Raw genomic sequence first — 25,692 nt, forward strand, 5'->3', positions numbered from 1 at the left:
AAGTCGTCCTAGAACACCTCTTTTGCCTCTGGAAGTCGTAATATGTCGAATGGAGAGGTTAATGGGTTTATATAAGGCAAAACCCTAATTTTTGCCGATTTTAGGCATCTTCGCGTATCGCGAAGATGCAAAATGACTTCATATTCAGATTCGTCTCATTGAGAAACCCGAAATTCATATATTATGGATTCCGTAACTCATTTTCCAGGCCGAGATATTCCCGATTTACTAAAAGACACTTTCCTGGTAACCCATCTTGTTCAGTTTTCACTTCGGCTTCAGGTTTCTCATCCAATCCTTTCCCGAATCCTTCTTATCCCTCAATTCATGTTTCCCCATGCTTCCATCATCTCGAGGCTTGCTTAATCTTCATCTGGATGACTCTGAATTAGCTCGTTTAAACTCCTTAACTTCCAATGTCTTGAAAACACATATAATGCTTGAAGTACCTAAATATAACTAATTAATATATAATAATAACTAACTTTTACTCAACCATCACGTGTGCATGCCTGGCCAGTAATATCCAGTGTCATTATCTTGGCTACGACCATCCTTGACCCTGCATGTAAACCACAAATGCCTTCATGGATTTCTCGGATCACATAGTTGGATTCTTCCGCGTCTACACATCTGAGCAATGGGCCAAGGAATGACTTTCGAAATAGAACACCATCGTGGATTTGATACCATAACGCCTTGTGGCGGATCTTTCGTGCTTCCGCCTTATCTTCCGGCAAAGTGCCGGAGGACAGGTAGCTCACAATGGGTTCCATCCAGGAACTTGTTCTGGTCTGGATGACCAAAAACTGGTGTTGAGGAATGGATGGAGTGTCTAAAACTTCAATTCTAACGTCTCTCCCCATGTGGTCAAAACTTGTGGATGCTAGCTTGCTCGGTGCATCCGCGGGCCGATTCTCATTTCCCTTTATGTGCACAACTTTGCAAGAAGTGAACTGTTGCATGAGGTCTTTAGCTTGGGACAGATATGAGGCCATCTGTCATTATTTGCCTCATAAGTCCCTGAAATTTGACCTTCTATGAGCATGGAGTCGACCCAAGCTTCCAAGAATTTGACACCCAACTTTTTCGCAATCCGCAGACCGGCCAGGAAAGCTTCATACTCTGCCTCATTGTTGGTACTTTTAAAGTTTTGCTTGATGGCATAAGTGAACTCCTGGCCGTTTGGATTGATTAATTTTAAGCCTGCGCCCGAACCTTTCCCACTGGATGCCCTATCTGTAAATAAGATCCATTTCTGGATTTCATCCATTGGAGTCGGGGGTTGTTGCTCGTACAGGCATTCTTGTACCTTGTCGGTCGGTATCTCTGTTACGAAATCTGCCAAAATCTGGCCCTTGATCACGGGTCTGGGTTTATACTCTATCGAGTGTTCCCCCAGTTCGATTGCCCACTTGGCCAATCTCCCGGATAATTCAGGTTTTGCCAATATGCTATTTAACTTGTAATCCGTCAGTACATTGACGGGATGACCTAGGAAGTATCGTTTCAACCTTCTTGCCGCATATACTACCGCAAGAACCAGTTTTTCCAGCATCGAGTACCTGGTTTTGGCGTCTGCCAAGGTTCTGCTGACATAGTATATCGGTGTTTGTACTGTCTTTATGTCTGTTAACAGAACTGCTCATATCGCAATGTCGGATGCAAATAGATATAACGTGAGGGGCTCTCCTTCCTAAGGTGCGGTTAGTGTTGGAAGTTCCATAAGACACCTCTTTACCTCGAGGAAGGCTTGTTCGGCTTCAGGTGTCCATTTGAAATGTGCCTTTCTCGGGCAGTTCCGTAAAGTGGACATGAAGGGATAGGATTTGGCTACATGGTTTGCGAGGAACCTGTTCAAGGCAACTAACCATCCATTCAACGTCTGTACTTCCCTTAACGAGGATGGGGAGGGCATTCGGGCGATTGCCTAAACCTTGTCCGGGTTCGCCTTGAATCCGCCCCCTGTCACGATTACACCCAGGAACTTCCCTTCTTCCATCCCAAAGGAACACTTTAAAGGATTCAACTTCATGTTGATCTTTCGTAAAGTGAAAAAGACGTCCTCGATGTCTCTTAACATTTGATCCTCTTCAATGCTTTTGATGACCAGGTCATCCATGTAGACTTCAAGATTCTTCCCAATTTGATCACGGAACGTACTGTCTATTAGACGCTAATACATGGCACCCGTGTTTTTCAGCCCGAATGGCATCATTTTATAGCAAAATGTGCCTTGGTCAGTACGGAAGGCTGTTTTATCTTCGTCGCGAGCAGCCATCCGTATCTGGTGATATCCCTTGTAAGCGTGTAGGAAGCATTTGAACTTGAAGGTGCTACCGCATCGACTTTAAGGTCAATTTCTGGAAGTGGGTAACAATCTTTTGGACAAGCCTTGTTTAAGTCCTTGAAATCAACACACATCTGCCATGAGCCATTACTCTTTGGGACCATCACTAGGTTAGCAACCCATGTTTGATATTGAATTTCGCGGATGATCCCAGCATGTAGTAAGTCTTGTACTTGCTCGTTCATGGCTTTTGTTTGTTCAGGTCCCATCTTTCTCTTCTTTTGGACAATCGGCGTATAGGCTGGATTGACCCGTAACCGATGTTCCTAGACTTCTCTTGGAACGCATGTCATGTCTGAAGGCTTCTAGGAAAAAATGTCAGCGTTCTTGATCAATAATGGTTTCAAAAAGACCCACACTGTTTCTGAAATAGTTGCCCCGATAACAACAGTCTGTTCCGGGTATTTCGGATTGACAACACATTTCTCAGGCTCTGTTCGCAGTGCCTTCTTAGGAACCTTCGCAAGCTTCGATCCTTCTATTGCATAACAGTGCTTGTTGACTCAGATAATGGTTATCCCTGTTTGTGTGGGTATTCCCACAGTGCCATGTGCTGTAGATGGATTGGCGTTGAAATCTCCGATTGCCTCTCGCCCTAAAATGATGTCATGTTTAGATCTCGCGGGAAGGACGAGGAATTCAACGTCCTCAGTCCTTGTATGAATTCTGTTACTGAGCGTGACTGGGAATGATATGACCCCCTTGGGATGCATAACTTCATACCCAAACCCGGAAACTGGGGCGTGCACAGGCTTCAACTTTGCTTTATCTTCATCGTCCAGCTGCTCAAAGCATTGTTCGTACATTATGTCGGATGTGCTCCCAGTATCAAAGAAGACGTACTGAGACCGGTAATGACCGAACAGTGCTGTTATGATTAGAGGTTGCTTCATGCATGGGCTTCCCTTCACTCTTGGAAAAACTATAGGTTCGTTTTTCCATTCATCTTCATCCGTCCCCATTCGCTTGTACTTCTGAGTAGGCCCCCCCTGAATCATGTGAACGTTCAGGTCTTTGATCTGTTTTTGCGGGGGACCTTTGTCTGCGGGAGTCGCATTCCTTCATGAGCCTTTTCGCACGTTATTGAGGGAATCTTCTAGAATAGTTTGTTACAACTGCTCTCCCATATCACGTGGGGATCATACGTGTGATGAGTCCCTTGTATTGTTTGTGGATTCCTTCCGCGGATGCTCATTTGGTAATCCATGGGTTATAATGGAGATCCGCGAAACATGCCTTGGAATGTGGATGGCTTTGCCAGCCCACATGTTCCTCACAAAGATGTCTTTTGACGCTCTGCGGGTCAACTGAGGGATCCGCGGATAGTTTGTGTTCCTCGCGCAGATGTCTTCTGACGATCCGCGGGTCGGATAAGGGATCCGCGGGTAGTTTTGCTACCCTACCTCTATAATGTACATGGAAGTTTTTTACTTATTTGTAACATATTTGTGTAACCTTAGTTATGTAATTTTTATAATTTTAATATAAATTGTAATTGTATTAACAACTAGCAGGTTTACATGCGCGCTGCTGCGTCGCCTGGTTGACACCCCAAAGGGCACAATCTGCCACCACTCAATCAGGGCCTCCATCCACGGGCAAAGAACACGACAAAATCATGTGTAAGATGCAATTCACATTAAGAGGTTAAGGGTATCGGATTGCAATGGCACTTGCTTCGAACGCTGATGCATGCAAGGACCGTTTAAACGCCCTAATATTAAAAAAAACCTTACCAGAGATCAATTGCAAAATCATAACTATATATTTAGCGGAAACATTGAACACATGTCTACAAAATCTAATTTTAAAATTTTAAGAGAAAAATACTTACTAAAATTAGTTATAGAAATAAGTTAATAATTAGATTAATTAATGATGAATTTTGTTGTTTTATATATATTTGTACCGTGATACGATGTGCATTACAATTTATACTAACCGAAATTTAGTCATTGTTTCCTACTTTTTACTATCATTTGATACAAATACGACTGACATTGTAATAAATCTTACTTTGATAATACGTAATGGTTATTTAAAATTTCTTTGAATTGAAATGTAATGTAACTGGTTAGGACGCAAATATGAGAGGACAAAGGGGTATGCTTATAGTAAAAAAATAGGCAAAAAGAAATTTATTTGGTTACGTCACCATAAATCCACCCCCCCCCCCCCCCTTTTGCTCGCCACCACCGTTAGATTATAAGATCTTCCACCGAATGTGGTAAAATTAAAACCGACGGCAAATCGATTGGTTGATTAGTGTTGCAAATTGCAACACCGCCATCTAGAAGAACAGTGAACAACAACAAACGATTCGCAGTGGATCACACGAACGAGTTTGAAACATTGATGGTAAAGGTGACGGGGGTTAATGAACATCGATCTCTAGCAAGATTAACTCGCGCGTTGCGACTGGAATTTAATTGGCAACAGTTGTTTTTTACAATAGTATTATGGTACCATAACTTGTGGAAATTTTTGTGTGTTGCGGCAATGTTCTTATCTCGAACCTTATGGGACCGTTACTCATGTTTGTAAACACTTACAACAAATAACCATTGCATCCCAATTAATTTAATAGTTACAACAAATAAGCATTGCATCCCAATTAATTTCCCTTCCCTTGGTTTTATAATGTGTCGATTAAAAGCAATACAAATTGTTTGCTTTTGACGTAGAGGCTATTTGTGGTAATATAAAAAATTTTTAAATAACTAATTTATGTCACTTTTGCAACGACTTATATTATAAGGTTGTTTGCTTTTGAATTTTGATATGCTTTTTATTATTGGTTATAATAATTTTGACATGACACGAGTTATAAGGTTGAATTTGTTTTTTATATAATCCTAATTTCACTACAAAAAGTAGTGTTCAAAAAAATGGATTCAATGTTGTTTTATATTTGTGATTATTTTTCTCTTTAGGCTTGAAATATTTTTATATGAAACTTACTTAGGATAGATATGTGTAATCTAATTGGATTTTGTGATGTTGAAATTAATCCTAAAAGAAAAACGAAAACCACAATATGAAAACCACCCAATGCAATCATTCTTCGTCCCTAAACTCAATTATAAATCTACAAAGTACTTTCGATTAAACCTAAACACGGATCAAGCATTCCTAATCATACACATGCAAGCGGTGCATTGTCAATGGAACCGTTGTACAAAGGCAGATGACATAGAGGGATTTTATAGGGGGTTTAAAATCTTGAAACAGGACACCACAAAATATATTTCCGTTAATTTTTCTTTCGTTTGTGAGATTCGATTGCTTGATGTATGCAAATTAAGAAAAAAAAAGGTGTTCCATAAATGGTGATAAAACTAATATACTTGGAAAAAAAATAATGACGTTACATAATTTGATAAAAGGATAATTATTAATATTAGTATAAGAGATATTAGTATTCGTATAAAAATGAAATAAATTGCGTTAATTTTAGGGGGGAAAGAAGGTGTTCTGGCCCGTTTGAAAGTAAATTAGTAGCTTGGTATGGTAAAGAGATATTGATCGTGGTGTTTATTATTATTATTATTATTATTATTATTATTATTAAACTTTGGATTTCAAGAGAATCTTTCTCAGTTCACACTAATTAATATACTAGTAGGAAAGTTCACGCGTTGCGTCGGAAAAGCAATAGAGAACTCAGTTGGTAGTGTTTCAAGTTGTTATGGTAGCAAGATTACTTGCGAATTACAACGGGACTTTTGTCTGCATTTAGTGAATGACTAAAGTATTGTTCTTAGTCATGTTTAGGTCATTATATGCATTTGAAAAAATAGAAGAAGCTTTATATGCACACACACAAAAAGGTCATGATGAGTCTTTTACATTGGGTCATCACAAGATGTTCTTTTGTCCTTTTTGAGACTTAGTGATTTGCGATGGACATTTGTACTGTTTGGGTCGTAAAGTGGACTTGTTGTGAAAGTTGTCTAATTTCAGCCAAGTAAGGAAAAAGCGCCATCTTTTAGTGACCCGAATGTATAAAAAAATATAATGAGTGAAGCATAAACAAGATTTAAAAGAAAAAAGGTATAATAAAAAGTTAGTCATGACAAAAAAAGGAGCATCTAGGTGTTTGAGATGCCTTATTTTTGCGTACTTACTCATAAGTTACAAGTCACATCCTTTTGACTTATGAGATTTTTTCACTCACATATTAAACAATCCCAAACATATTAAACAATCCCAAACACCTTTTTAACCTATTGATAAGTTATAAGTTACAAGTTATAAGAAGGAAAAAATAAGGAATACCAAAACACCCATATGAACTCGTTTTCATGATGTAGATGATAAATGCTCGAGATTTCAAATACCAAAAATCATATTCTAACAGGTAAGCCCGTACTTCGCGACCAATATGTTTTTCCAAAACAATTCTTAGCAATACCCAAATTAATAAAAATTGATTAGCTTTGGTTTTTAAATAACCAACATGTTTGGGTGTAGTACGCTTTAAAAGAACAACCGAACAAAAGCCAACTTATGTATACCCAAGTATAAATGGCACTTCGTACCTTTTTTAGCATTTAAAGAATGTAATGTCAGTACCCTAAGCTTAAGTGTTTACTATAAAAGATCACATTAGAGAACCTAAATAACAAGAAAATAAAACATCACAAGTAGCCCAAGAATTAATAACTTTTTTTGTTTCATTTAATTATTATTGTATATACATGAGTATATTAACAAATGTAAACGTAGGAACATAAAATAAGTTAAACAAACGTTCAATAACATAAATAAACTTCACAACGCCACTTCCATCGCCACGCTCCCCGGAGAATTGGTAAGTACTTCAACTTCAATTTCTGGTATAATAACTCTGATCAGTAATATTATTGTCCACCACATGTACACTTTCAACCACTTCAGATAAAAAGACGGGGCATAAATTAGCGTACTTTGAAATTTCGAATGAAAGGTAAGTATAAAAAACAGGTGTATTGTAAGCTCTTAACTCACCTTGCTCGGAATTTATGGAATCCTCAACATGCTAGTTTACATTATTATGAATGGTATCTTCAATGTACCTTCACCAAATCATGCCTGTCTTCCATTATTATGAATGGTATCTTCAACTTCTGAGATAAAAGCATAATCCAGCTTGCTAAATTAGCATAATGAGCCTTTACCAAATCATACCTATCTTCAAAATAATACTAAAAGAAAAGGAAAAAAAAACATCAATATCTTTTACATAACTGGTTCGATTGAGAGTTTGTATGAACATATCCTATATTTGAACTATGGCGGTTGAACCGATTAAAGAAATATATTTTTTCTATACAAAATCTCAGACGTTTTATATATTTTCAGATGTCAACTGTCAATCTGTCATACATTGCAACATATGCAGATTCTAGTCCTCCCAATATCAAGCCACGTGCAATACAAGGTTAATCAAGTAACATGACTAAAATCACCATACGTAACATACATGTAATCTCAAACAATCTGTCGTGCATACCTTTAGCTTGATGGATGAATCTACTCCCCAAATAGTTGACACATTCTTGAATCCTAAAGTCAAAATAAATATAATCAGTTAAAACACATCAAAATATGCTTAATGCCCAACCATATGCAAACTTATTACCAAAATGCCCTCTCTAGCAAAATATTAATCTGCACATGCAGTTAATTAAAATTACTCATGGTTAGCTTTAGACTAACAATACCAACTTACTACATAACCAATTTGTATTTTCAAACGACTATACACAATTTCTTGACACCTTGAATAAGATCGGTAATCTGTAATACGACCCGCGATATGATCTATTTCCAATTTTTTTGCAGGTGACTAAACAATTTCTTAATGATGTCTAAGAATGAAACGATTGAACGCTAACAAAAATTCGACATATCACAAGAGAAATCAACCATCAAACAACCACACAACCGACCTAAAGCAATGCTGGATCTGTTTTATTAGATGGTGACCCGTTAGGAACACTTGAGATAATGCTATATTTATTTTTTGATAGTTAAATCAAAACCTAAAAAAGTGGAATTTTTTTTAGGATGATTTAATGATAGCATATTCTTGTCACACCTCGAGACACTACACCAACCAACTCGAACCCAAGTAATTCATTCGTAATACGTAACGGTTATCTTATGTAATCTCATAACTAAAACCCAATTAAATCATCCAAAATGACCAACTCGGAGCAACTAATACATCCGTAACACGTTTCAGTTGCCATATGTATTCTTATAACTAAAACTCGATTTACTCAACCGAATTACTAGACTTAACCTACCATTCTTTTATAAAATAAAGCATGTTATAAAAGAAAATTAATTAGAAAAAAAAATAACTACTAACCTCCAAACAAACTTGTCTTGATAAATTTGGCAACAAACCAAGAGGCGATCACCTATAACCCAAAGATGTGCAAAGAAAAATCATTCGTAATGTCTACGAATGAAAAAAAAATTAAGAATATCAGAAAATCAAGCAAACATCAAATAATCACATAGTTGACTATTTTCATGTTAAACCTGTTTATAACAAAATAAATAACATATATTTATTCTAGTTATTAAAGTATGATACCTAGAAAACAACAGTGTTATTTGAAAACCGAACCAGTTCAAATTTATGAATATTTAATTGATTATATATATATTACGAAGCCTTAATAATAACAACTATAACCCTTTTCATATCATTTATTAAAAAAAAGCCACTTTCATATATCATCATGAATAATAACCATAAACCAAAATTCAGTAAGAACAACCGATTATTAACACACACACACACACACACACAGACTGTTAATATAATCAAATTAACCACAAACAACCGCAAAAAGGTTAATCAAGTAACATGACTAAAATCATCATACGTAACATACATGTAATCTCAAACGATCTTTCGTGCATACCTTTAGCTTGATGGATGAATATACTACCCAAATAGTTGACACAATCTTGAATCCTAAAGTCAAAATAAAAATAATCAGTTAAAACACATCAAAATATGCTTTATGCCCAACCATATGCAAACTTACTATCAATATGTATTATATGCATATGAAAACTTACTATCAACATATTTACTTTATGCCCAGCCATCTACAAACTTACTATCAATATGTATTATATGCATTTTCACTATAATTGAAAGCTAGATTAATATGGGAATAGAATAATGAATAAGTAACAAGCATTGCTTTATGAAAAAATAAGAAATGATTTTCTTCGACTTTACCATAAATTTTTGGGTGCTATCTCAGCTATGAACATGGGTACCTCGCAATTCAAAACATATACCTATCAAACTTCTCACAAATGTATCGTGCCATATTAATTATTAAAAATTAACCAAGAAACACTTATTTCTCACCAAAAATCAATCAATTGAGTCCAAAATCAATAAAATGGTTGCCCTATTCGGATTTCAGGATTAGAACATTTGGAGTATAATAACATATGGGATTCAAATCGATTTATTACCTTGAATCAGATGAGATTATGAGAACCGATGTGGCTTTAATCGATGTCGGCTTCAATTAGCATCTCCAATTTACGTTTTAGTTTATAATAATAAGAGATGAGAGGGCTTCAACTATTGATGTGCTTCAATCAATAGAGGGAGAGCAAACGATTGGCATGAAGAAGAAGAGGAGAAGTAATTGAAAGAGCAATCAATCAAACCCGTGTGAAATTGAAGGGAGCAATTAAGCCGCCGTGAAATTGAATGTTCGCCAGAGGGAGACCTGAAACAATAAATATTCAGGCGTCTGATATAGGATATGAAACGTTGCCTATATGTATTATAAAGTAATATAGAATAGATATAGATTTGTCAGAGAAAAGAGAAAGGGTTAGAAACTTTTAGACGGGAGAGATAGAGTTCCGGCGATCTCTCGAAACTCCGGTCACAACTGACTTCAACCTTCACCGACAACGTTTTGCCCTGTACTTCACCAGAAATGTTCAGACGTGTGAAAACATGACCGGAGACTTTTGGTGACGGTGGGATGGTAACGGCGGAAAATGGTGGTTGGTGTTCTTATTTTTGTCATCATTGCGATTGTGATAATAAACGTAAGGAGTGATGGCCGGAACCGCTGGATATGACGATGATTTATAGGCGTGGGAGTGGTCGCGGTTATCCGTTGACGTTTAATCGGTTATTAGAGAAACAATGCAATGGTTGATGAAGAGATGCGATTGTTCGCGGGTAACCGCCATACATCGTAACCCTATTAATGCTGATGAAGAGACGCGATGGTTGGCCGGTAACCGCCAATGCCTTAACGGTTAACCCTATTATTCCTCCTGTTAATTAAAAAAAATTGAAAAGTGACGTTAATTACAAAAACGGAAAAATACAATTTTTTTTCACCGATTCTAAATGTAGTTATTAGAATATATGATCATTTTGTTGACTTAATTTCATTTAATGACTAGAGTTTAAAATTTCATCAATTACCCATATAATATACGGGCCTCAAATTAGTATAGTATACGTATGATTGGAATATCTAGCGAAACCTAACATGAATAAATTTAGTGATATGCCAATATAAGTTTTTATTCATTTAGTGATATACCAATAAATTTGTATTCTAACTGTGTATACAAAATTCAATAACATATATTTTTTTAATAGAAAATCATTAACGAAGCAACGTTAATTACCCCATTCGTTGACCGTCAGTTTGGTCAACAACGAACGATAAAACCCATCCAACGGCTGCAAAACACACTCGACAAATAACGGACGGCTCTCAAACCTTGTGTGCTGTTATTTCTTGAGGTTCAAACTTTCTACCCTCTCTTAACGGTAACGGCAACCGTCACCGACCGTTAACTTTGAAAGCCCTACCCTTAACGTCACTAAACGGCGACGTAACCCCCATTCTATTCTATTCGTTAGAATACAAACCAAAATATATACGTTTTCTTTCTCTCTCTATATTATATCTCGATCTTTCAACGGGCAAAGGCTTCTTTCGAAACCCAAAACTTATATTATTATTATGCTCTCAATTGGGTTTTAAATTAGGGCTCTTGATTTCAATTCACTTCTCTACTGCCACAGGTATCTTCGATTAACTTTAATTCAACGGTTTATTAGTTAATAGTCAAAACCCATATTAAATTTCGAAGCTTTTTGTTTATAGAAAGTGGAATTCAATTGGGTTTAGTTAATAATTAGGGTTTACTTTAATTTGGTTTGGTTTTTAGATCTGGGCTTATTTGGTTGGTAATTTAATTGGGGATTATGATGTTAATATATCCGTTGTGAGGGTTTTTATGTTGTTATGAAAGATTAATAAAAGTTAACAGTTTTTGTGCTTTTTAGGGGTTTGGGTTACACAGATTTTGGTATGGGTAAGGTGGAGTTGCAAGAATTTTGCATCGAAAACAAGCAAGCTGGAGCTTTATCAAGCTCTTCCATTTCAGAAGGTAGCAGTGGCATTGTGTTACCAAAGTCTCCGAGGGTTTCTAGCCCGACTGCCACGTCACCGTCTCATCGGTATGGTTCTGTGTATTTACTTGCATTTCTGATATCGATCGAGTGCGTGTTTTGCAAATCGGTTTTTATTTGTTTAATTGAACTGAATTTTTTCCTTTGATGAAGAAAAATTATGATTGATAAGTTGCTGTGTATCTTATGCTATAAATTTTTGAGTGTACTTCAATGTTGGTGCATATCTTTAGATTTTAGATTTGTTAAAGGCAATTTTGGACATTTTACTTGTGAAGAAGTATTTAGAACATTTATAGCATGTGGATAACAGAAAAAGGCATGGAAAGTTATTCATTAATTCTTTGTCAATCTAAAATTTTCCTTCAGTTGTTACAACCTTGAGTTTCTTGGACTGACAATGTGATTCTCATTTTGGAATTATAGGAGAAGTGGACCGATTAGAAGAGCAAAGGGGGGTTGGACTCCAGAGGAGGTATGCAATTTGTTTGGTTTCAAATCTTTATATGATGTTTTTTATATACAAATAATAGACATGGGTTTATAACTTTATATCAAACAAACATTGCATGATGTTACTTTGTAAAATAATAGCATGCTGTGTAATAGTTTTGTTTTATAATGCGTCTTTGATTTTTCACAGGATGAGACTTTAAAAAAGGCTGTTGGGCTTTTCATGGGAAAATCGTGGAAGAAAATAGGTGAGTCTTATTAATATATTTTGTTCATTCACATGATAAACTATACTACCTTATGTATTCTTATGGTTAAGTTTGCTACTGTGACTGTAACAGTATCTTATGTATTCTTACGGTTAAGTTTACTACTGTGACTGTAACATTATCTGATGTATTCTTACGGTTAAGTTTACTACTGTGACTGTAACATTATCTTATGTATTCTTACGGTTAAGTTTACTACTGTGACTGTAACATTATAAGACCACACTCTGGAATCTGGATTAGTAGTAGCGTAAGGAATCTTGGAGAAGCATATCAAAGACCTACAATGAGTTGTATATGAATGAAAACCATCAATAATCTCTTAACTTTAGTGATGTATTACAAGTTGAAAATATTGTTGACCAGATACTTGAGCTAACTTTTCTAATTTAATCAATAATTAGAAATCTTTGTCACCATATTTTCAAGCAATTATGTGAAAATGTTAGTGATAAGAATTTATATATCGATGCTCAAAACATAAAAAATACATATAAATTTTCAGTTGACTTATTTGAAAGGAATCTATTGGTCAAAATGTTGTTTGGTGAATTAAAAATGTTGGTGTTTTGCAGCTGAGTATTTTCCAGATAGATCAGAAGTCCAATGTCTGCATCGCTGGCAAAAAGTTCTTAATCCAGAACTTATTAAAGGTCCATGGACTCATGAGGTTTGCGCCCCTGCATATCTCTTTTAAACATTTGATTAAAACAACTTGGCGGCCTCTTATTTTTGTCTGGGCTGTAGGAGGATCAGAAAATCGTTGAGCTCGTGAAAAGATACGGGGCCACCAAATGGTCTCTCATAGCGAAGTCTCTTCCTGGACGTATTGGAAAACAGTGTCGTGAAAGGTACATTGATCCACTTACACCTATGTTAAATATTTATTATTTTGGTCATATTAAATTGTGTACATGTATATTATCTCTAAAGACAAACTGCATATTATTCCAGGTGGCACAATCATTTGAATCCAGATATAAAACGGGATGCCTGGACCCTGCAAGAAGAGTATGCCCTCATGAATGCACATCGTGGGCACGGAAACAAATGGGCTGAAATTGCAAAGGCTTTGCCTGGAAGGTTGTTTTTTTGTTTTTTTTTTCTTTTTTTACTATTTACAATAAAAACCTTTTGACTATCATTGCACATTTACTAAAATGCCCTCATACAGGACGGATAATGCAATAAAAAACCATTGGAATAGTTCCTTAAAGAAGAAGCTAGATTACTATTTAGCCACCGGGAGCCTTCCAACTGTCCCAAAGAATGATGCTAATGAAGGTGGTGACATAGTCAAAACACCTTTAACCAGAAAACTGATTGGTTTGTCGTTTGCAACTGGTTACGAATCACCTGCAACAGCAGACCACCGTAAGGTAGAACCAGACACCGTAGATGATATAGAATGCTCCACCCCTTCACAAGATGTAGATGCTTCATCAAGCTTTCTTCCAAGTGGATCTACCGACTCTGAACCCTTTGGAACCAAATCACAGCCGTCTAAATTTGATCTTAGTCATCTCAGCCGGAATCTGATCCCAAAGTTTGATAATTGCAGTCCCATTCGTGATGGAATGAATCAAGAAAAGTTAAATGCAACACCTTTACAATCCAGTGTTCAAACATATGGTTCTCTGTATTATGAGCCGCCAGAAATTGGGATTTATATGCCTTGGAATTCCCGTGAGTATAACTCAACACCGCCTTATGCTGACAAATGTGGCGGTTCATATGCTCAAACACCACAATCAATCTTAAAGATTGCTGCTAGGAGTTTCCCGAACACACCTTCTATTTTAAGAAAGAGAAAAGATCAGTCGTCTTTTTTACTTCACAAGATTTTGAAATCAGAAGAAGTAAAAAAGAGTAGTAATGATTTGGAGGAATCTGAGTCATCTGTTAGCAGAAAAAGGGTGGAAGAAGGTGGTGGTGGCAGCAAAGGTGCGGAAGGTGGGGTGGCGACCACTAACACATATAATGCATCTCCACCTTATAGATTAATGTATAAACGGAAGTCCAGTTCGAAATCTGTTGAAAAGCAGCTTAAGTTTGGAGTTGATAAAGAGGTTGGTAAAAGTGAAACTGGATCTGAAGATTTGAATGTTAAAGATAAGTCTGTGACTGAAGCATGATCAAGTGAAACTGTAAGTGTGTTTTGAGTTACTGATTACTTGCACTTTGTTTAAATAGATCATATTCACAAGTGTTTAATTATGTTTATTTAATTCTATTTTAGGATTGTTCATGGATTTTGGAGGTTGTCTATGACAGATTCCTGTATTGAAGGGGTGATGAACAAAGTGATCGAAGATCTCTGGAAAAGACTATTATTAAATTAAATGCTTGGAAATAGATAAAACAGATAGATTTTTGACAGTTGCCTTCTTTTCACTTTTTCATTATGGACAAAAATTGAATTTAGATAGCTTAGTAGGTTTTGATGAATAGTAAGGAACTACAACAAAGGTGTATCAATATGTGCATTTGTGTTGAACAATGTTTATGATATTTGGTGATTTTGATACCCAGGGCATATCCAATATTCTTAGGAGGCAATCAGGTGATTTTGTTTGATATGTATTAACTGTTGGTTTTTGAGTCAAATTACAGTTATTTGACATAAATTGAAGTTCTGAAACAGTTATTTGTCATCCATGTAAAAAATCAGCGAGTATGGATATTTAGAAGTCATCAGAGCAGTAAAACACGAGAAGTGTTGTACGCATTGGCACCGGAACGATACCCTCCTTCAGAGCAGAGCAGAGCAGTAACCGCAATTTTAACACCAAATTGATCGCTTCTATCTTTGAGCATTGGCACCAGAACTATACTCTCCAATGCCTAGCAGGTCCTGCAAACATGAACATTGCCAAAAATTAAACTAGCTACGATTATAGAGAATGAGTAGTGTTTCCATCTGACATATTTCAAAATATACAGTAAAATTATTTAATTGAAGCACTGTGATTTATGAAAGTATTCTATAAGGTCTCTGCGGCCTTCGTGTTAATGGATGTTTAATTTCTAGTTGGCCTTACAACTAAGCAGCCCTGATTAATCCAAGTATATGCAAATGCAAAGAGAGATTTACCTGGCAAGCTTTATTTTTTGCTCTGGTTTCAGCAGTGCTAGGAATATCATGATTTGGCTTTGAAAATCTTTTCTCGCGTCTGTCACATGAACCCCATCCATCAGAAAACCTACCTCCTCTACAAATAAAACAAAAATATATGAATCACAGAAACCACCTCTGCATCTTTAACAGAACTCAAGTACAGAAACATACTGCATATGTGCTCGAACTATGAACTCAGCACGCTGAACATTATGATTATCATCAAACTCTATAGTCTTGTCTCTGATTTCATAAGAGAGATTGAAATAACATGATATCTTTCTCCAACCTGTTTTTGAAACAACTCTGCATAAGCAACATTTATTAGGACCAAACAAATTAGGAGATGAAACTGTTTTACCAGATTTTTTGATGTAAGGACTCCCAGAGATCATGGTGTAGTCACCCTTCTCCAATATCTGCAAACAGGTGTCAATCTGTGTTACTCGATATGGAGTAATAAAATCTGAAGTGAGGTATAGGAGGATCAAGTACCATTTAGCTTATCTAGTTTTTATTCGACGGCTGTTTATGTCAATTCCTATAGTTGATTTTGATACATGTTGTTAGTTATACAGCTGTTAATAACAACTTTAAGATATTTGGATCAATTTCCGTTCAAAACCTTATTCACTGCCTGCCTTTTAAGTTAGACTTTCACGGTTTCAACCAACCCTGCTAAAAATGTGACGCACACATGGAAAAATATAACAAGACATCGATACTTTGTCCCGCTAAATGCAAAAAAACAAAATAAAAACTTCCTCCATCCAACAATGGTTGCAGTGGGTTTTTATGTGAGGTGGTCTTTGTAAGTTGCAAGCTTTCCTTTGTATAGAATATCTTGAGTACAATTACCTATGGCTGACTACTTCTATGGTCTATCAATTTACATTGAGGTTCAAGGTTAACCTTTATCATTCTTGCAGATTTTAACAAAATCAAGTCTAATTCATATGAGGATACAACATCAAACTTACTTCATCACTAAAAGTAAAACTTAACCTCATCGGGTTTTCGTGTATTCATAAACACATATAAAAACCAATTAACAATATAATTGTAAATTGTACCCACCGCCATAGCAGCATTCTGATACTCTTTGAACAGCTCCACAGTAGGGAACCGACCTGACAGGCTATGCGTCATGACCGAGCAATCAGAGGAGCAGTTGGCAGCAGGAGGACTCTGTATCTGATATACCGAGGAGGGCGTAGTCGGCGTGCGTGGCACATGCTTCACCATAGCAAGAGGTGGAGACGTTGCTTCAGCCGGAGAAAACCTTGCGATCTTCTTCGGCCGTTGGTCGGTGAAGCTCTCCTCTTGTAACACATCGCCGTTGGCAATTGGATGTTTTCTAGGGTTTGTAATGGTGGATGTTGGTGACGGAGAGTTGAATTTTGAGATGATTGGAAACTTAACTTTGGGCGAGTGAAAGCGATTGTTATTATTGGTTTGTGGTTTGAGAGATTTGGTGGTGGTAAGCGCGGACGAGGCGGCGGCGGAAGAGTCGATTACGGCCCAGAGAGCTTCGTCGTCGAGGTCGGTGTCATCTAGGGTTTGGGTTTGATTGATCGGAGAGAACATAGTGGCAGAGAGAAACAACTCTGTACTATAGCAAACCCCGCCTGCTGCTGATAATTCAAATGCTTACAAAGTCAAAATGTTAAAAAAATAAATGGGGAAATTAACATAATAGACAAGTTTGACTCAACTTTTACCAAAATAGTCATGATTGTGCTGGGTGTCCCGACTCCCTAGTAGGACTAAATTTTCTATATATGTTACAGCATTTTTAATCCGTTCTCTAAAATTATGTGATGAGTATTTGTAAATTATATGGTATGGTTATAAGTGATTGTGAGTAGAAAGAAAAGAAAATTTATTTAGAAAAGTTAAATTTGAGATTTTACTGTAGATACTGTATAATTTTTTAATATTTTCATAAAGTAATTATGAATGAAAGAGAGATAAAATATGATAATAAAGGTATAAAAATTATTATTTAATTAAACAGAAAAAAATACAGTATTTTTTATTATAATTATATGATATATATGAATATATGATAGGAAAAACGCTAGAAATGCTCTTAGAAATAAGCTAAACAAAGAAGCCATAAGCAGACTACATGCTTAGTCGGTTACCAAGGAGTGTATGGTTTGGGGATGTGACACCTAGCCTAAAAGTCCATACTACTAGCTAATAGCACCATGTCATCTTATAGGCTGAATAAGCCTGCAAGATTAGTCGATGCCAAGCACTTCTTGTTCATATTGGTTTAGCCGAAGTTATTGGCTTACCCATTCAGGTCCCTTGTAGGCTTAGCTGGCATAATTTAAAATTCTCAAAAATGTTTCTTTACTTTTTTTATTTTTTGGAAAATCCCTTAATTAGTTTTACTAGTTTGAGGCATGTGTATTACACAGGTAATTAATGAAAATTTTAAACTTTAACTATTAAGTGAAATGTAGTAAACAAAATGAGCATATATTGTTAATGCAATTACAATTTATATAAGATTACAGAAAAAAATACATAACTAAGATTACACAAATATGCTATAAATAAGTAAAACTTTTTTGTACACTATATTTCTGATTGTATTGGTAGGTATACATCGTTTATCAAAAATCAAAATCTTTAGTCCGTGTCTGATTGCGACTCTTGATAAGGTAAAATATAGGTATGCTTATAACTCTTATATAGCCACGTATTGTTGTCCATGTAACAAATAAAGTTCATCAAGTACATACCAACCCTAGATTTTTAATTGATTTTATATTTTACAATTAACAATTGTATAATCAAGCAACATATAAAACCGAAAATTAAAATATAAAAAAATAATTTGTTTAATTTCATATGAATTTAATTGCTCGGAAAATGACAAAAAAAACATATTCAAATAAAAGTGATTATTCTGAGTTAGCTAGAATATTAGAAGATTTAAAGTTGCATAAAGTGAATGTAGTGATTATTATGTATAATAGTTGTAAGTATTAGATAATGAATGCTTAAATTTTGAATACTAATCATGTGTTATTATTTAATATTATTGGAAATTGTTGAAATATTTAATTAATCGATACATACATACATATATATATAGGAGATTTCAAATGAGAACCACTTTGAGTTTTAAGAACTCGAAATAACTCAATGTAACAATTTTTTTTTGAATTTTTTTTACACATGCGTAATATATGTAGGTTACGTATACGTAAAGAATTTACATAATTTTTTACGCACCGAGTCGACTTTTTACATATGTGTAACGGACGTTTAAAGTTGTATAATCACTGTATATCTTTATTCTCTCTCCTATCTTGACTTTTTAATTACATTTAATCTTAACCACATAATCTAATCTATTTAATTAAATGTGTGGTCAAGAATGGAGTTTTTAAGTTCTTAAAACTCAACAAGGTGCTCAAAATATCCCTCCCCTATATATATATATATATATATATATATATATATATATATAGGATTAGGTTCATTTCAGAAGTATTATTACTGCGAGAAGTACGAGAAGTAGTTATAACCAAATCATATGCTTTCTTTTTTAATTTTCCTTCAATTATATGCAATGGTATACTTGTAATCTATTCTAAATGCATATTTGGTAACTTTTAATTCTTAAGAGGTTTCAATTGACTTTTTTTTCTTTGTTAATTAATTTTAGAGATTTGAATTGATTTTAATTTCTTTGTTAATTGGTTATATTGTGTTTCTTTGAGTCAATCATTCAAGAACCCAAAAATATCACTGTTTACAATCCCAAATTTCTAGCACCACCATCGTATTTTGATATCTATCATACACATCCTACACATTAAATCATTTATAATAATATCCTACACACCTAACTATCGTATCCTTACTGCGAGAAGTGCAAGAAGTAGTTACAACCAAATCATATGCTTTCTTTTTTAATTTTCCTTTAAATTATATGCAATGGTATACTTGTAATCTATTCTAAATGCATATTTGGTAACTTTTAATTCTTAAGAGGTTTCAATTGACTTTTTTTTCTTTGTTAATTAATTTTAGAGATTTGAATTGATTTTAATTTCTTTGTTAATTGGTTATATTATGTTTCTTTTGTAACATCCCGAAATTTCAAGATAATATTAATTATATTACTTAATAATAGGGGGAAGGTTTACTCAGGTTATCGGGATATAAATAGAGTAGGAGTTGGTATGGGTCGGGCTAGTGTTGGGTAATGGATATGGGTTATGGACTTGGGTTATGAGCGAAGGAAGGAGAGTCCATGGGCTTAAGCCCATGATCCCTAATATAAATACCCTTAACCACCATTTCTCACATATTCCATACACACACTCAAAACACACACATTCTAACCGATCAAGATTCGAAGCCGAGACCCGAGATTTTGTTGATAGATCTGAGTTGGTAAGGTAAGAACAAATCCAACAAAGCTAATATTACTGAAAATGGTTAGGATTGGATGGGTTAACCGGACCCGAAACCCAAACTGCCCAAATCGGACCCCTAAAACGTCGATTTTAGGCCGATTTGATGGTTGGGATTTGTAGGCGCCGATTATACGATTCCGTGGGTACCAAAATCGAGTTATTTGGCTAAGAAACGAAGGATTTATGGGCAAACAGATCTGCAGCGCGATAACTTCGCCTGCAAGAATAAGTTCGCCTGATGAACTTCGCCTTCAAGCGTAACTTCGCCTTCAAGCGTAACTTCGCCTAAGGATAACTTCGCCTAAGGCTAAGTTCGCCTAAGGTTTAACTTCGCCTGAAGCCAAGTTCGCCTAAGGTTTAACTTCGCCTGAATCCAAGTTCGCCTAAGGTTTAACTTCGCCTGAAGCCAAGTTCGCCTAAGGTTTAACTTCGCCTGAAGCCAAGTTCGCCTAAGGTTTAACTTCGCCTGAAGCCAAGTTCGCCTAAGGATAACTTCGCCTGAAGCTAAGTTCGCCTAAGGTTTAACTTCGCCTGAAGCCAAGTTCGCATAAGGTTTAACTTCGCCTGAAGCCAAGTTCGCCCGAGGTTTAACTTCGCCTGAAGTGAAGTTCGTTTAGAAAATAAATTAAAAACCTAATGGAAAATGTGTTAAGACAGTTAATGTAAATAAAATTTTTCCAAGCTGACCTGGCAGCTCGACCCCAGCCAGGGGCTCTGCCCCTTGGACCCTGCTAGGGGCTGCCGCCCCTAGACCCCGCTGCCAGGGGCGCTGCCCCCGGACCCCCGTTCGTTGTGGGTCATATAAAGATAGAAATACATTATGAGAAGTGATAGTTAATTGATACGTATACTTGTTATACAGTCAGCCGTGCACAACTGAAGAAAGGGATTACGATTAACGGTGAACGTAACCGTGTTCAGGTGAGTTTCTAGCCCCATTCCTTGTTATGTTTTCGGGGCTGTGTGCATACTCGATGTGTTGTTAATACATTTATCCTAAGTGATAAGTGTATGTCATATGTGATATAGGTGATAGGTATGAATGATTGCTTGTCGGTACGCGAACGATCTTCGGATATTGCGCGTACTGTCAGGTTATAAATGAAGGTACGAATATTATATATGGAAAATGTACGAATGTTTCAAATGAATACTTGTCGGGGCGAGAACGATCTTCGGATATTGCACGTGTCGACAAGGGGTATGGTTGTTAAATGAATGAGGTAAAGAATGCCTAGATTGTTCTTATGTTATAATATAAGTATGTGTATATAGGTACACGAATGGCATGTGAGTTCTATGTTCGACATGGTAAGTTAGGATGGCAAATCCCTCTAGCTTCTGTCGGACATAGACTCGGCAGGTGATGGCGTAGTTAAGGACTGCGAGCCTTATACGTGATGTAGATGATAGATGTAAATGTAGATAGGTGTCAGCATAGGAAAGGGCTGTGAACCTTATACGTGCTGGTTTTGTAGCATAGGGGAGGACTGCGAACCTCGTACGTGCTATGAGTTAGGTTGCAACATAGGGAAGGACTGCGAACCTTGTACGTGTTGTGGATGTATGTCAGCATAGGAAAGGGCTGTGAACCTTATACGTGCTGGTTTTGTAGCATAGGGGAGGACTGCGAACCTCGTACGTGCTATGAATTAGGTTGCAACATAGGGAAGGACTGCGAACCTTGTACGTGTTGTGGATGTACTATGGTATAGGGAAGGACCGCGATCCTTGTACGTACCATAAATGGTGAACATAGGTAAGGACTGCGAACCTTGTACGTGTTCACGACCTTGAGTACAGGTATAGACGGTGAACTATGAACGTACTCTCGGTAGACTGAGGTTAGTGATTGTAGATATGTATGTATGTATGGTAGCAAGTATGTATGTAGAACAGAAAGGTAACTAGTGAAGTATGGATACGTATCTACGGATATGTATGTATGTGTATGTATTGTATGGCGTTCGATTAACTAGAACTCACTCAGCGTAGCTGACTTTTAGTATGCACGCAGGTGAGCTGATTAAAGAGTTAGCATGAGGTTGACACACGGCATGGATTGAACGGCTGGCATCTGAAGAAAGGAGTAAAGATGTTTTAAATATAAAGTTTTGTGTTATGGTATCAAAGAAAAGATTTAATGTTTTGTAACAAATGATTGATGTTTTATATTCCGCGAAAAGTTTTAATAAACTCTGATTTGAAGAACTGTGTTTATGAGTAAATCCGACGCTAAAGTAGGGTCACCGGGTTCGGGGCCTTACATCTTTGAGTCAACCATTCAAGAACCCAAAAATATCACCGTTACAATCCCAAATTTCTAGCACCACCATCGTATTTTGATATCTATCATACACATCCTACACATTAAATCATTTATAATAATATCCTACACACCCGACCTCGTAAAGATTGCATCCTATATACCGTACATAGTAAACAAAATTATCTTACATATCCTACATAGTAAAGATTTTATTCTACATACCCTACATAGTACACAGAATTATCATACACCACCTACACAGTAAAGATTTTATCCTGCATAGCTTACACAATAAACAAATTTATCCTACACATCTAACACAGTAAATATTTTATCCTACATACCCTACATAGTAAGCATAATTATTCTACACACGTAATATTAGTTACTTGTTGGAGAAAATAAAATGAACTAACATTCCATATACTGTGAAATACTCCCTACATAGTACACATATGAAACTGTACAGTAAAAAATAATCCCTATATAGTAAAATATATGAACCCATACAATACACTACTATACAAACATTTATTCCTACTCACACATACAAATTTGAATCAACAAGAGAGACTTTCCCTAAATTTATAATGCTTACACAACCATAAATTCCACAAAAATTTATAATTTTATTTACGAAATGTTAATGAGAAAAATAAAATAGCATTAATCATCTTATGAGCATTGATTATTCATAAGAAAAAATAACCACTAAAGGCATTAATGTCTTATTTAATGATGCCTACAATACAAAAGACATGTCTAACCTTTTTATTTAAAAATATGCCATAAATATGTGTTTTTAATTACAATAATGTCATTTCGATTATAGACCATTGATTAACACAATCAATGGTTCAGATTCATTTCTCGTACTTCTCGCTATAATATTACTTCTCGCATAAACCATCCCCTATATATATGTATATATATATGTATATGTATATAAAAATGATGTGAAAATGAAATATCCCTAAAACGTAATGAAGAGGAGTTTTTTACCAAAATGGGTGGAGGAGAAAAAGTATTTACCAATATAGGTTATTTTAAAAGTATTTATCAAAATGAAGATTTTTTTCTTCTCTCTCATTGTTATTTAATTCCTTTTAATTAATTCTAGGGTTCGAAAAAAAAAAAGAAAAACACCAAAATAATGAATTTAGCAACTACAGGGTCTACAGTATGTTTTCAAGAAATTAACTAGAGCTTTAATTTTTGTTTTTTAAATTAACTTATTATAACTATTTTCTTTTTTTTTTCTTCAATCAAGCCATGTTAGCTACAACTTAAAAATCATCTATATAAATCTTAAAATGAGATAAGAAACATAAAAGACACACTAAACAAGCATTTCAAATTAAACGGTCTCAATATCATAGGCAGACAAAAATAAGAACGTCAAATAAAGTCAACTTGATGATTTTAAGTACAAATTAATTTAAACGAATATATTAAATTGGTACACTATTAAATATCTCAGATAAATTAATTTATACTTAAAATCATCAAGTTGACTTTATTTTGACGTTCTTATTGTTTGTCTTTGATATTGAGACCGTTTAGTTTGAAATGCTTGTTTAGTGTGCTTTTTATGTTTCTTATCTCATTTTAAGATTTATTTAGATGACTTTTAAGTTGTAGCTAACATGGCTTGATCGAAGAAAAAATAAAAAGAAAATAGTTATAATAAGTTAATTAAAAATACAAAAATTAAAACTCAGTTATAAATTCTTCGAAAACAAACTGTAGTTGCTAAAATCATTTTTTTGCTGTTTTCTTTTTTTCTTTTCTTTTTCTATTAACCTTAGATTAAAAGGAATTAAATAACAAGGAGAGAGGAAAGAAAAAAAATCTTTATTTTAGTAAATACTTTTAAAATAACATATATTAGCAAATACTTTTTCCCCTTTCACCCATTTTGGTAAAAAACTCTGAAGAGCATGATTAAGTTACAAATAATAAAAATATAAATATAAATAATAAAATTTCTATTAAGTTACATTATAATTAAAGTGTGATTCTTAATGAATTTTTATAACATATTTTAATAATAAATATTATAACTGTAATATTTTTAAAAAATTTTGTGTATATCTTTATTATTTTGAATATAAACTATAATAAACACTTTAATTATGTACTAACTAACATGTAACACTCCCATAACCCCAATTCGTTGTATTTGTATAAAAATAAAATTAATAAACTAATATAATATTGAAATGTAAATAACTAATGAAAACGATATTCTAGGTTTCAATATCCTAAATCATTTTTGGAAAGCGAAAATAGTGGAATGAGATTGAAACATATTTTTTGTTTAAAATTTTGAATGTTTTTAATTAAGTTATTTGTCATATAAGGCATAGTAATTAAAATATATCTAAATGTATGAAAAAAGTATAAATCAAGTCATAAAATGTATATTTTTGAAGCATTTTGGTCTGAGTTATGGAAGAAAATATTGAAAACTAAATATCGATCGTCTTATAATAAAACTCTTTATACTATTAAAAAAAGTGATATAAATAAATGATAGATAGTGCATATAGTAAATCGTTTTACATATGGATTATAATTATAATATTCAACTTCAATGATTTAATGCTAAACACCAAGGTATATAATAGTCATTCTCCATATTTGCAATATTTATACAAAGAGAAAAAGAAAAGGGAATAAACGATTTCTTCATACTATTTAAGATGGAAAATTATAAATTTGAAGAAATACCTTCCAGATTAGTATGGTGATTGCAGCATGGGAACCATCAATTTGTGAAGTGGGAGATAGGCTGCCTCCTATTGCAATCTTATTATTGGTTTGAACAAACCCGAAGCAAAGATTGTAACACCATGTTGTCTCATATCCATCACTCTGTCCAAAATATAATAGAATCATTAAATATTTTTCATTTTATTGTTTTATATAGCAGGTTAGTTGCACACGGAAGAAAATTATATAAAAGAAAAGAAACGAAATGGATTGAATAATATTTTGATCCGGAAATCATTATTTGGGCGGATTGACCCGAAATAAATACTATTTTATTGAATATGGGTTAAAAAAAAGTAAGAAGTAATGAGAGCTTGACAAGTGACAAAATAAAGTAGCATTTTATTAGAGTAGTAAGATTATTATTTTTTTTATGTTGATTTTTAATACTCACAACTTTTATTTATTGACTGATATCACTCTCAACTTTCGAGTTTTTACCTTCTACTCCCAATTTTCACCATAGTTGTTTCATCCACGTATTCTCCACCCACCATCGTCAAACCTCCCCTCTCATGCGTCAACATCCATCGTC

General features: G+C 34.8%; 3 protein-coding genes across 3 annotated transcripts; 1 reads left to right on the forward strand and 2 right to left on the reverse strand.

The window, feature by feature from the left end:
- Positions 1 to 491: 491 nt before the first annotated feature.
- LOC143541014 (uncharacterized) lies at positions 492 to 2,559 on the reverse strand. The gene is made up of 3 exons (XM_077033937.1): positions 2,442 to 2,559; positions 1,013 to 1,641; positions 492 to 926 (listed from the first exon to the last, which is right to left on the reverse strand). Exons 1-3 carry the CDS (start codon positions 2,557 to 2,559, stop codon positions 492 to 494), a joined length of 1,182 nt encoding a protein of 393 aa, XP_076890052.1.
- Positions 2,560 to 11,317: 8,758 nt separating this feature from the next.
- LOC143541036 (transcription factor MYB3R-3-like) lies at positions 11,318 to 15,107 on the forward strand. Its single transcript, XM_077033953.1, has 9 exons — positions 11,318 to 11,438; positions 11,703 to 11,876; positions 12,255 to 12,303; positions 12,472 to 12,529; positions 13,126 to 13,220; positions 13,298 to 13,401; positions 13,505 to 13,633; positions 13,725 to 14,697; positions 14,790 to 15,107. The coding sequence occupies exons 2-8, from the start codon at positions 11,728 to 11,730 to the stop codon at positions 14,683 to 14,685; spliced, it is 1,545 nt and encodes a 514-aa protein (XP_076890068.1). The 5' UTR covers positions 11,318 to 11,438; positions 11,703 to 11,727; the 3' UTR covers positions 14,686 to 14,697; positions 14,790 to 15,107.
- A 246-nt stretch (positions 15,108 to 15,353) lies between these two features.
- LOC143541037 (uncharacterized) lies at positions 15,354 to 17,267 on the reverse strand. The gene is made up of 4 exons (XM_077033954.1): positions 16,746 to 17,267; positions 15,840 to 16,087; positions 15,645 to 15,762; positions 15,354 to 15,404 (listed from the first exon to the last, which is right to left on the reverse strand). The coding sequence occupies exons 1-4, from the start codon at positions 17,253 to 17,255 to the stop codon at positions 15,354 to 15,356; spliced, it is 927 nt and encodes a 308-aa protein (XP_076890069.1). The 5' UTR covers positions 17,256 to 17,267.
- Between the last annotated feature and the right edge of the window lie 8,425 nt (positions 17,268 to 25,692).

Source organism: Bidens hawaiensis, unplaced genomic scaffold (genome assembly GCF_021521415.1).
Source record: "Bidens hawaiensis isolate Kalapana, Puna unplaced genomic scaffold, B.hawaiensis_p1.1 tig00012466_1, whole genome shotgun sequence".
NCBI classification, from domain to species: Eukaryota; Viridiplantae; Streptophyta; class Magnoliopsida; order Asterales; family Asteraceae; genus Bidens; species Bidens hawaiensis.

Excerpts from the sequence above, each read along its gene's own strand:
- LOC143541014 (XM_077033937.1), bottom strand. The coding sequence starts at position 2,559 with ATGGGACCTGAACAAACAAAAGCCATGAACGAGCAAGTACAAGACTTA. Across the intron at positions 1,642-2,441 it reads CCTAGTGATGGTCCCAAAGA|TTCTGTTAACAGACATAAAG; the intron begins GTAATGGCTCAT and ends CGATATGAGCAG. Across the intron at positions 927-1,012 it reads AAATTTCAGGGACTTATGAG|GGAAATGAGAATCGGCCCGC; the intron begins GCAAATAATGAC and ends GTGCACATAAAG.
- LOC143541036 (XM_077033953.1), top strand. The coding sequence starts at position 11,728 with ATGGGTAAGGTGGAGTTGCAAGAATTTTGCATCGAAAACAAGCAAGCT. Across the intron at positions 12,304-12,471 it reads GGGGTTGGACTCCAGAGGAG|GATGAGACTTTAAAAAAGGC; the intron begins GTATGCAATTTG and ends GATTTTTCACAG. Across the intron at positions 13,221-13,297 it reads AAGGTCCATGGACTCATGAG|GAGGATCAGAAAATCGTTGA; the intron begins GTTTGCGCCCCT and ends TCTGGGCTGTAG.
- LOC143541037 (XM_077033954.1), bottom strand. The coding sequence starts at position 17,255 with ATGTTCTCTCCGATCAATCAAACCCAAACCCTAGATGACACCGACCTC. Across the intron at positions 16,088-16,745 it reads ATCAGAATGCTGCTATGGCG|ATATTGGAGAAGGGTGACTA; the intron begins GTGGGTACAATT and ends ACCTGTTTGCAG. Across the intron at positions 15,763-15,839 it reads ATAGTTCGAGCACATATGCA|AGGAGGTAGGTTTTCTGATG; the intron begins GTATGTTTCTGT and ends TTTTATTTGTAG.